The sequence below is a fragment of the Xiphias gladius genome, chromosome 18, assembly GCF_016859285.1.
Source record: "Xiphias gladius isolate SHS-SW01 ecotype Sanya breed wild chromosome 18, ASM1685928v1, whole genome shotgun sequence".
NCBI classification, from domain to species: Eukaryota; Metazoa; Chordata; class Actinopteri; order Istiophoriformes; family Xiphiidae; genus Xiphias; species Xiphias gladius.
Window position 1 is genome coordinate 29,985,161 of NC_053417.1, and position 14,850 is coordinate 30,000,010.

The window sequence follows — 14,850 nt, forward strand, 5'->3', positions numbered from 1 at the left end:
TGTTGTAATATTGTCTTTTTTAACTAATATATTAAAAAATATCGGTAATGTGGCCTGATGCCTTCTCTTATTTATACTGGTTATTATATTATCACAACAGTAATATTATTATATAACTTATCGTTCATACTTTGTCTCTTTTTTCTTGTTACTGAAATTTGCTGTTTAACTTGTTGATACTTTGATTTTTTTTTAATGTGTTGTAAACATATCGGTGCAGTGATTGTTTTGTTACAGATCTGTGATATGTTCCAACAAAAAAACAAAAAGAGAAATATTCTAGGTTTTGAATTGGTGGGTTAATTTCCCTCAGGTTCCTCGTATTTATGTTGTATATATGAAATTTTGATACTATGCAGTATACAAATTCAATGAAAAAATCTGACATTTTTTGAAAACCCACAACCGTTAGTGCTGACTAACTGTCATACGTCTGCTACAGAACAATAAAACAATCCACAGAAATCATAAAACATCATCAGTTTTTAATGTAACATCAGTTTGAGTACGACATGAAGAAACGGTAGAAAACAACATGATGAAATAATACAAAGTATAAAAACACTGAGATATAAAATGATGCAGAGAGATAAAAACAAAGTGCGATAAAACCAGAACATGTTAAAGTTTTAGCTGCATGTCGCGTTCCTGTTATTTTGTCCGTCTCTGCGGGACGACTGACCACGAATCACAAACCTTCACGTTGGCTTTTAGTGAAACTCTGACGTCAGCTCACCTGCAGAAACTCAGTCATAGTGTACTATATTGTACTATATCAGTCGGCTCCTTTGCAGAGGACTGTGGGTAGTGTAGTGTTTCTCAGAGATCAGTGATCTGAGGTCTGAACTCTGCAGGAGACCTCACTGCTGAGTCTTAATACTGTTTGTTATCCAAGTTATTTATCATAAGATCTGATTTTAAGAATCCAAACGTTGACTATAATGTTGCGTCTACTTCGGGAGTCTGATGCTTCAGGTTTACGGACCCTGACTCACACCTGAGCTGCTGTCAGATCAGATTCAGAGGATTAGTGAGCATGGAAACACTCTGCTGAGGAAGATCATTACAGTCACCAAAGAAAAACATTATCTCATAATTATGGCTTCTGTGTCTCCCGTGTCTCATGAGATCTTTACCTCATAATTACGACAAAGTTATCTCGTGATAATGAAATCCTTATTTTGTAATTACAAGAAATATATCTCATTTAGAAAATTCACATCTCAGAATGATGAGATCTGTAAGTCGCAGTTACGAGAAAACTCTTATAATTACAAAATATTTCTAACAGGAAAACCATTTCGTACTTGTGATAAAACTATTTCACAATTACAATTTCATTCTCCTCATAGTTACAGTACAATTATTTAATAATTACAACATCTTTGTCTCATATTTAGGAAAATAACATCTCATTAGACATAAGATCCTTGTCTTATAATTAAAAGGTTCATATCTGATTCGTATCTTCTAAACGGGAAGTGTCTCGCATTCACGACAAAACCTTCTTTTAACAGGAACATTTTTCTGATCTTAATTTTATGATTCTAAAATCCATCTCGCTCATCTTTAATATTAAATCCTTACCTGAAAGTCACAGAGATGACGATCCCTTGAGAGAAAGATCTGCAAATTACACTTATAAGATATGAAGTCGTAATTATGAGACACGTTGTCCATTATTTTTGGTGAATGTAATGTGCCTCTGCTTCCCACAATGCATTTCGTTGGTTTGCGATCTCAGACTGAAATATTCACACACACATTTATAACAGACAATACTTTAAATCCATCCAGGGAAGTGCGGATAGACCTCTTCTCTCTACCTGTCTATCTTTCTCTCTAAACCTTCTGACTGTCTACCTGTCCTTGGCGGAGCGCAGGTCAGTGGTGATTGGGTCGTGTTGGATGGTCTGGTGCAGCATCAGAGCCAATAAACCGGCTCGATTGGTCATGGCCGTCCTCAGATTCCTCTCCTGCTCGAACAGCTCGTCCAGTTTATACCACTGACGGAGAGAGGATCATATTATGGACATCAGTCATCGTCGTGATGCTCACGCTCAGGATGTTAATAAAGTTTACTTTTGTCGGTTACCACTCGGACTCTTTCGAGGTCGACCTCGGCTCGGCGGAGTTTCTCCCAGCAGTAGTGTTTGTTACACTTCCTCTTAGAAACGCGACAGAACTCTCCGGTCGGCTCAAAGACGTCTTTAACCAGAGGACAACCGCAAACCTCGTCTGCTGGGACCTGATGGACCGAGAAGGAGAGACAGGCTTTTATTCTATGTGTTTATTTATTGCTGGTTTGTTTTTACCTTGTGAGTCTGTCTGTGTGTGTGTCATCCTGGCAAAATGTGGTCCTGGAGCCACCTACTGTAGCGGGAACTACCACAGAGGAGGGTTTGAGTGCTTTGGCAGGTGTCTGATACAGTCACCAAGCTTTACAGATGTGTAGTTGAGATCGAAATGAAGGCCGAGTTCACCAGTGCGGTCCATCAGGACTACCGAGGACTCGTGGGTCAGAACGTCAGCATGTTGACGGGGGCGTCGTGGCTGCTGTGAGCTTATCACATGCTGGCCTCTAGTTATCCTCGTCTCCTTATTGTTCAAATTCTTTTTTATGTTCATTTGTAACGTACACACAGACGAGATGAAATGTTGTTGGGTTTAATTACTCTTTCAAATGTCACTTATAAAAATACAACAGTAAAACAAAACACAAAACATCAAATCTACCGCTGCAGAGCGGTTTGACGGCTGCCAACGTCTGTCTTTCCTTTTTATTTTTTCCTCCAGTGTTCTGCTCTTGGCAAACTAATATAACATCAGTAGTCACACACTGCTTTGCTGGTACTGTATCTGATTATGTCGATAAAGTCCATTGAGTTTGATTCCGACAGACAGAGACACAGAGTCTGAACTTTCATATTTTAGACCGAGTTTCTGCCTGACGAAGCCACAGCCCAGTCCAGATGAGCTGCAGTGAACCTGGATCCACGTCAGCTCCCCATGTTCCAATGAATCCTCTTGGCCGAACTTTAAACTGGATGTTATTTAAAACTCTTAACAGAAGAAAAGTGGATCTTCAGAGCCATCACTTGTAGCTGTGTCTATTTCTGATGTTTTTTCCAAAGTTATCTATTTTGACTTCTCTTGCTGGCTGGTTGTTGTTCAGGTGTTACAACTGACTCAGGGTGAGTAGTCGGTCAACGTTAGCGGGTGGTTTATTAGTTAGCGTGTTTGTAATGATGTTTGAAATGGTCGGTTTTCTCTCGCCCGTCTCTCGGGTCCTGCTGTGTTGTGTTATATGTGATTGTGTTCTTATGTATCTTAGTGACGCCTGTCTTCTGCTTCCATTTGGGAAGAGTCTCCCTTGTAAAAAGATACTGTATCTAAGGACACGTCCTGGTTAAATAAGGGTTAAAAAATATAAATATAATTAAATAATCATACTGTCTATTTTTGCTACAACCTTTCCACATAGTCTCTGGCAGGAACTGCTGGTTGCTGCTTGGGAATCAGGGTTTTAGACCACAAACTATGAACGACTGCTTTAGTCCGGTGCCAGACCTCAGAATCCACTCACATCTTTGGTAAGAGGTCTGGAAGGTAATGCTAGCTGGCTAACATATGCGAGCTCGCTACATTAGCCATCACATTTGGGGCGGTTCCTGTCGCAAAGCACTTGTTTTTCTGTCGGTTAACACAATAAACCTTCAGTTAAATTATTGTTGGTTGTGAGCAAACATGAAGAAAGACGAGACAATTGCTGAGTGGGAGCTAATCCAGTAGCTAACTAGCTAGTTTGCAAATGTTCAGTCTGAAGACTCAGTTTACAATAACTCTCTCCGTGTGCTTCATTTATTTGTCTTGTCTTAATGAGACAGAGCCTTCACTCCTTCATGTATCCTGGCACAGAAATCAATGGACTCAGTGGAGGCAACTCTTGTTTTGTGTTGGGGAAATCCTCCACTCTGCCTTGTCCGTTTGCTTTGTTTGCAGTTTCACTAACGTGGTGTAACGTGGTCTAACGTGTGCAGGATATTTAGCTGATGGGCTCAAACCTTCCAAATACTCCAGGCTGCTTTTCGAAATACACGAGAAATAAAATATACTGTAACAACAACATCTGCGCTGAGATGAGTTTGAATGGATGGAGACGTACCTTTGGATCTCTGGAGTGTTCAGGACATAAAACCTGCAGCCGCTTACAGTACGTCTTACTCTGAGGGTTATACACATCGCAGAACAACCTGGTGGCGCTGAGAGACAGACAGAGACATGAGGGTGAGACTGGTTTTACTCCAGCATCATAAAACCCTTCAAATCAGACACACAGACAGACGGGCGGGTGTCTTACCCCTCTATACGTGTTGGGTACATGGACCCAAACGATGTCTGACTCTCATACTGTTGAACAGACACACAGACAGACAGAGAGACAGACAGAGAGAGAGACAGGTCTGATTAGTGTTTCAGTCAGTTAAAGCTCAGCAGAAATAAAGGAGTAGTTACATCTATTGTGACACAGATTTATCCCGTTATTTAAATCAAGTTCAGCACCATGAGAAGACCAGATGTGAGAGGAGCCACTGAGGGGAGAGGAGGCTCTGAAGGCCTGCTGAGATTCATCTAGTCTACAGAGTCCTGGCTGGGACCAACCAACAGCTGGTCCACTTTTTCACCATGTAGTTAAACTGTTTCCTGTCCCAGACCGTAGCTCAGCTGTACAACACCTGCACACCTGTGGACTGTAACATCTGTTCATATGAACATGTCATTTCATTTTGCTGCTTTCTCGGTCTTAAGTGCTGGTGTCCGATGTGGTTTTAGGGAGTCCATCAGAGAACAGTGAGGTGATGCTGTTGTCGCGTGACTTTATCGTTATCGGCTGAGAGGAGAAGACTGAGCTTGGAGTGAAAAAACCTGAATTGATCTTTATTTCATTATCTTTAAATTACAATAAATACATAAAACGAGCTAAAACCAACTAAATAACTGAGAAAGCTACAAAATGTTGTAAAGGACAGAAGCAGTGATGTAGGCTGAAGCCAGAGCTTAATGCACTGAAACCTCATCACAAAAGCGTATGGATATAAATCATAGAAGCTACATGGTCCAGACAACAAAGCCTAGTTGTGCATTTCCGTTGATTTACAGTGTCTTTGTGTTTGGTCAGACTTCGGTCCCGCTCCTCCTCCTTTAATCTGAGCCGTCACACATTTTCTAACCTCCTCCAGCACCTCCTCATTCCGTCCTGTAGGATTCTCGTGTGGCGGCAGTTTCCCTCCTCACCGCTGCCGCTTATGTGAAAAGTCTCGTTCAGCAGAGCCGTGTTGACTGACTGTCGTCAGCCAGCAACCGCGTCCTAAAACCTGCGACGGGCGTCTGCCTCCACCCGCCGCCATCGCCTGGGGCTGGGGCTTCTCAGGTGCACCCGCAGTGACGGCTTTGCTGCTGTCGGAAGACACCTGGCGGAAACACATCCTGTCCTGACTCTGAGCACTGACCTTAGCGTAGCATCTCTCCATGTGTCTCAGCGCCACCTTCGGGTTGATGGGGTGACTGCAGGAAACACAGAAGATCTGAAGGTCTGTGTCATCACCATCACCCTCAGTCACCTTGAGAGAGACAGACAGACGGCTCAGACGGGTCTCTGTGCAAATCTCGGTGTCTCTCAGTGTCTCTGCGTGTCTCGTACCTCCTCGTGGTGTTGGACCTGCTGCAGTTTGGCGTTGGCGATGATGCCTTCCAGCTCGTGAAAACGTTTCTCCATCAGCGTGAGGCGGAGCCTCGCCGCCTGCTGCTCCCTCCTGATTCGCTCCAGCTGCCTCCGCCCCATCTCCTCTGCGACGCACGGACTCTGCTGCCACTGCTGGATCCTCTGAGGCAGGATCTCGTAGATGCGACTGAGACAGACAAACAAATACGGACATAAAGACATATAAAGACAGACACAGGGACAAATATAGAGACAGACTCAAAAACAAAGAGACAAAGACAGAGAGAAACAGGTACAGTACAGATGTAGAGACAAACACAAAGACAGACTCAATGAAACAAAGACACAAACAAACACAGAGACCCAATGAGAAAGACCAAAAAAAAAAAAAAACAGAGACAGATATAAACCCAGCAAATCAGCTCAACATCGGTGTAGTGTCAGTGTCCAGGAGACGACTTTGTCTTCCAGACCGTCAGGGTCCCTGATCGTGTTTTTACTCAAACTGGTTTTGCGTTGAGTTCGTTCACGTGCACCTTCTCCTTCTCACGCAGTTCAACTCACTTGGCGGCGAGCTTCATCCCGCAGTCCTCGGAGCAGTATTTGGAGTTGGTCCTCGCCGGTTCGACGCATCCAGGTCCCAGACACTGCCTCAGAGCCCCGCCCGCCTCTTTGACCCCGCCCTCTCCCGCTCGCTCGCTGTGCCGCACTCGTTCCCTGTGGCGCTGCTTGGCTTTGTGCCGCCGAGGCTTCGCCTCCTCTTTGGGAGCGGACACGGACTTCTGCGGGACAGGACAGGTGTGTTAGTGACATCATCAGTGACATCATCAGTCCTCTAACCTACTTCCTCACCTTCTTCTCTGTCTTCTTCTCTCGTCTCTTCACGTGTTTCACCTTCACCGCCTTCTTCCTCAGAGAGTCCGACTGAGCGTCTTCTTCCTCGCTGTGCCACACCTGCAACAGGAAGACGGGTCACACCACAGGAAGTGCCTGTTCTCTCAGCTGATTGGTCAGAAACGCTCACTCACACACTGACCAGGTCTCTGTATCCGGCAGCTTTGTACTGCTCGTACAGCTCCAGCTCGCTCTCGCTGAACCCCTCCTCCTCGTCCTCCTCGTCCTCCTCCTCTTCCTCCATCGGATGCCCCGGCCCCTTCCGCGGTAGGCCCCGCCCCCTGCCGCCGCTCCGACTCATCTCCTCGTCTCTGACGCGAAGCATCTTCTGCTCAAAGACGAGAAAATCACTAACATCGACAGTATTCCTATCATCGTGAAGTCAGGGTCAGCAGCTGTGGACTAGGGCTGTGCGATGAGACCAGAGTCTCGCGTCCTGATTCGGGTCATTTCACGTCCAGGTAACGTTACAGCACATTTTCTGTAAAATCTAATGTACATTTCAATTGGGGCCGTGTCTTTGCGGATGTGAGTTGCGGCAGCAGCCGTCTTCTCCTTCCATCTTCGCGATTCTCTGCCGGCGTCTGAGTCTGGGGTTTGTTTTGACCGCTGGACTTTACTTTTTGTGGCTCTCATCCACAGACTCTCTCTGTACCGTTTGCCGTGAATGTTGCCTAGGTGGTAAAAAAGGTAAGCGGGGTTTGAGTCTGTTGTGGGGACCGGTCTGTGGCTTAATTACAGTTTTCTGGTCCGTGTCAGACTTTTCATACCCAAACCACATCCGTGCGACAGAAGTGGCCCCTCTTTTAGATACCAGCTCCTGGTTTTGTCTCGGCTGGTCGGAGTCCTCCTCCTTTTCAGATTTACCTCGTTATGTGTCATGTTCACTCTCCTCCATGTTTGTTCGTGTTGCCTTCGTGCAAACTTCCCGCCTGCAGCTGCGCCGCGTGGACGAACGCGAAGCGTCATCAAAATGAAGAAAAATATTTCTGTAAAGAGTCTGATTCACGAAACAACGAAGTAAACGACAGAGCATAAAATTAAACGATATACGTTTTTCTATCGTCACGCGATGTATATCGTCATATCGCGCAGCCCTAACACCTAAAGGTTATAGGTACACCTGTACGGTCTAATAAGGTCCAATGCAACATCTGTATTTATGAAGCTGCACACAGTGAATCAAATCATCAGTTCACACCACTGATAAACAAATTTGAAAATAGGATTAACTAAATATTTTAGTTTCTTTACTGCTCCACATTCCTCCACATCACAGCTGCTGTAACATTCTCTGTCAGAGACTCGGAGAAGGGGAAATCCAGCTTCAGCGTGACGACAGTCTGAGTGACCTGGACAAGAGATTTGGGTTTGTTCATTTTCCAGTGCAACACTGGGAGAGAAAAAAAAATAAATCTCACTTTCACCAAGGGCAGAGATTGATATTGTTGGGCTGGTCTGGAAACGCTGCTCCACAGTCTGATAGAACCTCACAGTCTAAAAGACATCTCTTGTCTTTTCAAATATTTCCTCATCCTTTCATCACTCATGCTGATTAGAGTCCACCGCAATGTGAGCAGAAAACTCCTAAATGTTCTGAAAACCATGTTTTCTATGTCTTTACATAAATATTTCTATTTCTTCTAAAAAAAAAAAATCACTCACCCGGGCTCGGACCTCACACTGCCTGAGTCGACACTTCTGCCTGATTTTGTTTGGACCTCCAAACTTCTTCATGTCTTTGCAGAAGTCGCATTGAGCGCAGTCCTCCGTCCTCAGACAGGCGTCACACTCTCCACACATCCTGGCTGAGCGCTTGATCTGAAACAGACATATTTTAGAAATAATGAACAAAATACCGAGAAGAACCAGAGAGACTCCATTTTATGAAGAAAACTGAAGCGTGCGAGAGTATACACGGTAAACGGACTAAATGTCTTGTGAAGTAAAAGCGCTTAAAAGTAGTTGAAGACGCATTTAAGAATAAGAAGTGACACATTAAAGCAGCTATCTGAAGAGTCATTTCGAGAGCGTGAAGTAAAAGCAGATGAGGTTAAGAGATTAAGAGTTGGAAGCCGCTGATCTGTACACAACGAAAGCAACTGAAACCTCCGTTGAAGTGTCGCGTGGCATGTGGCAGTGACGGCAGGTGCGATGTCACTTAGAAGCTCAACGGTCAGTTGAGCTGTTAGTTGAAATGAAAGCAGCTGAAGTGTCAATTCAAGTGTAAACACAGGTGAAGCACTGGGGATAGTTGAAGTGTCAGTTATGTAGCAGTGAAAGTAGTTGAAGTGTCAGTTGATTTGTATGATCAAGAATCTTACAGAAATATTTGACACAAACCAAAATCCTCTCTTTAAACTGCTGCATGAAAGAATCTACAGCAGAGACACACACACCTGGCTGCCAGGTCACCTGTGAGCCCCACCCCATGCCAGTCTAGTTGCTTGGTTACCTGTGAGCCCCGCCTCCTGTCAGTCTTGGGCTGGGGTGTGGAGCTTCCGTCTCCTTCAGGTTTGTCGTCTCTCTCTGTCTCTGACTCTTTGTCCTCCTTCTCCTTGGTCTTCTTCGGACGGTATTTAATTTCCAGGGACGAGTCTCTGCCTGCAGACACAACACACATCTAACACGCAGCTAACACGCAGCTAACACGCAGCTAACACGCAGCTAACGCGCAGCTAACGCGCAGCTAACAGACGTCATTAGGGTTTCACTAAGTGGTTGTTTGGGTGTCAGTTTTCTTGTTGCTCCAGCGTTTCTTGAGGTTTCTTTGACGTCACTAAAGAGTAGTATCAGTGGCTCCTCCAGGCAGTTTCATTGGTGCAACATTAATACATTTTTAAAAGTGTAATTCTGTTGTTATTCTATCTTTTTGTTACATTCAACAAATCTCATGTTCAGACTCAAACCAACAGTCTGTCTCTCAGACTGTCTGACTTCCCTCCTCCATCTCTGCCCTCATTGGTTCCTATGAAGACGTAAATCTTTAAAAACACCTCACAAATATATAGTTTCATTCTAAAAAAGTCTCAGTAAATTTCGAAAACAGCTGCTCACTTTAGTTTTTAATCCAAAAAACAGGAGGAAACACTGACTTAGTGAGTATTTGTGGCAGCAGGACGGTGTGTGTGTGTGTGTGTGTGTAACTGGGTCTGATGATGTGGCGGCTTTGGATCATGAGCCGTTCCTTTCCTTCTCCCTACTCTTCTCTTCCATCATTCTGGTACGAGTTAGTCTTGGTTTCATCTGTCCAGAGAATCTGGTTCCAGAACTGGAACAAGAACGGCCCAATGATGGCCTCCTTCATTTGAATCGACAACTCTTTGGACCACATGTTGAGAGTTCCCATGAAGTGCTGCCAAATGCAAAGTCAACACTTGGAATCCACTCCAGACCTTTTATCTGCTTCATTTGTGTTCAGGCCTCACCTGAACATGAAAATGATCCATTTTCAATTGTCCAATTACTTTTGAGCCTCTGAAAATGAGGGACTGTATAAAAATGGCTGTGATTCCTAAATGTTTAATGTGATTTCGCTGTCCAAATACTTACGGCCCTAACGGTATGTCTCACCACCTGAAGACATTCAGTTAGTTTGAGTCTGCACATTGGATTTATTGACCAGGAGAAAAACACTGATTATCAGCAGGTTTCTACTCCTCCATTTCTGAGCAGTTACTGTGGGAGACTGACCTCTGCAGGACGGACAGTACCAGACTCTGATGGCTTTAGCTGCTTTCTCCGAAACTCCAATACAGCCTCCGTGAAACCACTCGGTACAGCTGTCACACCCTCTGACAGACAGACAGAGAGAGAGAGAGACAGTTACAGAAAGACAGACAGGCAGAGACAGAAAGACAGACAGAGAGAGAGAGAGACAGTTACAGAAAGACAGACAGGCAGAGACAGAAAGACAGACAGAGAGAGAGAGAGACAGTTACAGAAAGACAGACAGGCAGAGACAGAAAGACAGGCAGAGAGAGAGAGAGAGACAGTTACAGAAAGAGAGACAGTTACAGAAAGAGAGACAGACAGAGACAGAAAGACAGACAGAGAGAGAGAGAGAGAGATGGATAGTTAAGAGAGACAGACAGACAGGAGAGAGACAGAGACAGAAGACAGAGAGAAAGAGAGCAGAAGACAGAGAGAGAGAGAGAGAGAGAAAGACAGACAGGCAGAGACAGAAAGACAGACAGAGAGAGAGAGAGAGAGACAGTTACAGAAAGACAGACAGGCAGAGACAGACAGGCAGAGAGAGAGAGAGAGAGACAGACAGAGAGAGAGAGACAGTTACAGAAAGAGAGACAGACAGAGACAGAAAGACAGACAGAGAGAGAGAGAGAGACAGACAGAGAGAGAGAGAGAGACAGACAGACAGACAGACAGACAGACAGAGAGAGAGAGACAGTTACAGAAAGAGAGACAGGCAGACAGACAGACAGGCAGAGAGAGAGAGAGACAGTTACAGAAAGAGAGACAGGCAGAGACAGACAGAGAGAGAGAGAGACAGTTACAGAAAGAGAGACAGACAGAGACAGAAAGACAGACAGAGAGAGAGAGAGAGAGACAGTTACAGAAAGAGAGACAGACAGAGACAGACAGACAGAGAGAGACAGACAGACAGAGACAGACAGAGAGAGAGAGACAGTTACAGAAAGACAGACAGACAGAGACAGAAAGACAGACAGAGAGAGACAGACAGACAGACAGACAGAGAGACAGAGAGAGAGAGAGACAGTTACAGAAAGAGAGACAGACAGACAGTTACAGAGAGACAGACAGGTTAGTGTTTCCTGTTGTACTGCTCCATGAAATCTGTTATTTACAGAAGTTACTTTATGAGGTTTATTTACATCATGAAACAGTTGATGTCCGGTTTCCTGCAGATACAGTACACGGGAGCGTTGGGGATTCCCACGGCAACCTCTCCTCCTCCCTCTTCACCCTCGTCTTCACCTCCCTCTCCTCCTCCCTCCTCTTCCTCCTCGGGGCCTCGCTCTGCTCCTGCCGCCTCCTCAGACTGACGCGCGACAAACGACACACACAGGAACATCTCGTTACAGGAGACCGGTTTGCGTCCGCCTCACCGGGGGAGAGGAGAATGAAGAGACGAGGCTCCGCTGACACGTCAACGTCCCCGCTCAGGTTCGTGAAGCCTAAATATTATTTGTAAAATCTGGACTAGAGAAACGTGGAGACCCTAAAGACCAAGGTCTAGATGAACCTCAGGGGCCCCTTAGCAGGTCCGTGAAACCTTCATTCTGCTTATGCAGACCATACCAGACCAGGTCTAGATCGAGGCAACTGTACCTGGACCAGATTACCAATGAGACTTCAGAGACGGCTTGAAGTCACATCTGAACTCGATCGATACGTGGACTCTGACAACAGTTTTTCATATGTGAAAAAAACTAAGAAACTTTATTCTATTTGAGAAAATATTTTGTACAATTTCATCACATTTTCTTAAATGCGGCAAATTTTCACATTTGAGAAGCTGGAACCACTGGAACAGTTCATCAATTAGTTGATAATCAACGTATCAGCTATTAGTTTATTATCAATTTTCTGTCGGTCGACAAAACGATTAATTGACGAATCGTTTCAGATCAGTGAAACTTTCAGGAAAATAAATGAATAAATGAAAAAGAATTAAGTGCAATTTCACTGTTTTTATCCTTCCAGACCACATCAGACCAGGTTCTAGATGAAAAAAAAGACTTTACTCAGACCTGAATCTGGACTACATAAACGAGTGGACTTAAGAGACTGTTTAAAATCCTCCGTCAGGTTTAGACGTGTCTTTAGGAGACTCTGCTGGCTCCTTAAACCCAGATCTGTGAAACCTTAATGATCATTATTAAAGCCAGAAAGGGGCAGATTTCACATCCAGACCTCCAACCAGACCACGTCAGACCGGATCTATTTCTAAAATGAGTTTCTCCAGACACACCGAATGTGGACTTGATAAACATGAAGACTCTAAAGACTGTGGGACTTGGGTAAAACCCAGGAAGAGAGACAGAGAACAGATTTGAAAAACCTGTGTTCTGCTCATGAATAAATAAAAAAGGGCAATTCCACTGTTCTTCTCTATCCAGACCACATGAGACCAAGTTCTAGATCAAAAACCAGTGCGCTTCGATTTGTGAAACGTGGACTAGATCAGTAGGTGGACTTTGGGTTTGTGAAACCTTTATACTCTATTGCTAAAAACAAAACCGGGACTATTGCATTGTTTTTCTCCTACCAGACCCCATCAGACCAGGTCTAGATTAAAATCCACCGTGACTCCACCGGCTGTTTTCCGATTTCTGAAACCTTTATTCTGTTTGTGGTAAAAATGGCGAGATCGTTTTTCTGGTTTCTGCAGTTTGTCCCTGGAGTTGAACCAAACTCCGTTCTTTTTTCTGCAAATTTTACATCATGTGTTCTCTGTGTTTGTGATGCTGCAGGTTATTGAACGCTGAGTCCAGCTGCTCCGTTCTCCTCCATCAGTCCGAACATCTGTCTGTCAACGTCCACAAACCTCAGACTCACCATGATGAAGCCGGTTCTGGTTCACACACAGAAGAAGAATCGGTCCCCCGGTTCAGGTCTCATCAGAACTCCGCTTTTCATTTCACTGGTTTTTCATTTTTACCAAAATCCGCAGAAACCTCTTTGTTTCCGCTTCATCTTCGTCCTCTTTCTTCTTCTCTGCGGGAAATTAAAGCGGCGGCAAACAGAGAAGACGCGCTGCTACAGCGACACCTGCTGGATGGAGACTCAAACTCACCTGCAAGACTGAGACTCAGAAACACCTGCAGGACTGAGACTGAGAAACACCTGCAGGACTGAGACTCAGACACACACCTGCAGGACTGAGACTGAGAAACACCTGCAGGACTGAGACTCAGACACACACCTGCAGGACTGAGACTCAAACATACACCTGCAGGACTGAGACTCAGACACACACCTGCAGGACTGAGACTCAAACATACACCTCCAGGACTGAGACTCAGAAACACCTGCAGGACTGAGACTGAGAAACACCTGCAGGACTGAGACCCAGATACTCTGCTAAAGTGAACAGTAACACCACTGTGTAAAAATACTCTGTCACAAGTGAAAATCATCAAAATTACTTACAAAAAAGTAGGAATATTGAGATAAACTTCAGGTACCAGAGGTGCAGACTGGCCCATTTCACAGTGATATGTATGGAACTCCTGGATCCCAGTTACTGATGCTTTCGTGTGTTCATCACTCAGGTGGACCTTGACTGTAATGACTTTAGAAACTGCTGCTGGGGAGACTGTGAACTTTCCCTCGGGACCAATACAGTCTGGTATTTTTGAACATTTTAATAATAATTTGTGTTGTTGATCTGAATCTGCAAAGTAAAGCTATTAAATGAATGTAGCGCGGTAAAAGTGCAACACTTCTGACTCAAAACGTGGTGGAGTAGAAGCATAAAGTCACAGGAACTACTCAAGTAAATTCATGGTATTTTCCTTCTTTGTTGGGACTTTTTAAAACTTGTTCTAATGCTTTTTTTTTTTGCCTTATTTAAACCAAGTTTTAATGTTTGAAAGGTGCTGTTCAAAAAACGCTGCCTTGCCTTAAATAGAGTTTATAAAATAAGAAGAAACTACATTTCTACCTACAGTGATACAGATTACAGTACATAGGAACATGAATGGTGCCTCAACACACTGTATCATGTGGGAAAATACCGACTTGAGTCATGTAACTAAAATCCTCACTGAGCCACTGTGAGTTATTAGAAATGACCATACGCATTATAAATGTTAATATGTCAGTGTCACCAATAAAAAACAGAATAAACATCAAATATATGAAGCTGTGTCACACATAACATATTCGATACATGATTACTATACAATAACATCACATATGATACAGAAATATTCGGTACGTATGTATTAATAGAGATTGATGGTGCTAATAATGACGACAGAGTACAACGGTCAGGCCAAATACTGGGCAGCCCGGGGAACGTAGTCACACGGCGAGTCCAGAGCTCTGGAGCTGCTGGGTCCGGCCGTCCACGGGGCTCCTGGTCAAACACTTGGCTGGGATGTTCGGCCGGAGGCGAATGAGCGTCTCAAGTGTCCTCGGGACATTATCCCCAGAAAACAAACGTGGAGCCGGAGGAGTTCAAACACCGTGTCAGGGCTGAACGTAAACCAACCCGGGCAGGAGAAATCTGCAAGATCCAAAAGCGA

The 14,850-nt window shown here is 44.5% G+C and overlaps 1 protein-coding gene across 1 annotated transcript; it reads right to left on the reverse strand.

Moving 5' to 3' along the window:
- Positions 1-510: 510 nt before the first annotated feature.
- On the reverse strand, positions 511-13,383 carry cxxc1a (CXXC finger protein 1a). Its single transcript, XM_040154073.1, has 14 exons — positions 13,157-13,383; positions 11,470-11,636; positions 10,310-10,410; positions 9,072-9,220; positions 8,282-8,437; positions 6,759-6,944; positions 6,575-6,676; positions 6,287-6,504; positions 5,702-5,909; positions 5,511-5,621; positions 4,361-4,410; positions 4,166-4,262; positions 2,096-2,248; positions 511-2,006 (listed from the first exon to the last, which is right to left on the reverse strand). Exons 1-14 carry the CDS (start codon positions 13,157-13,159, stop codon positions 1,860-1,862), a joined length of 1,848 nt encoding a protein of 615 aa, XP_040010007.1. The 5' UTR covers positions 13,160-13,383; the 3' UTR covers positions 511-1,859.
- Between the last annotated feature and the right edge of the window lie 1,467 nt (positions 13,384-14,850).

Excerpts from the sequence above, each read along its gene's own strand:
- cxxc1a (XM_040154073.1), bottom strand. Across the intron at positions 8,438-9,071 it reads ACAGGAGGCGGGGCTCACAG|ATCAAGCGCTCAGCCAGGAT; the intron begins GTAACCAAGCAA and ends TGTCTGTTTCAG. Across the intron at positions 6,505-6,574 it reads AGAAGAAGACAGAGAAGAAG|AAGTCCGTGTCCGCTCCCAA; the intron begins GTGAGGAAGTAG and ends CCTGTCCCGCAG.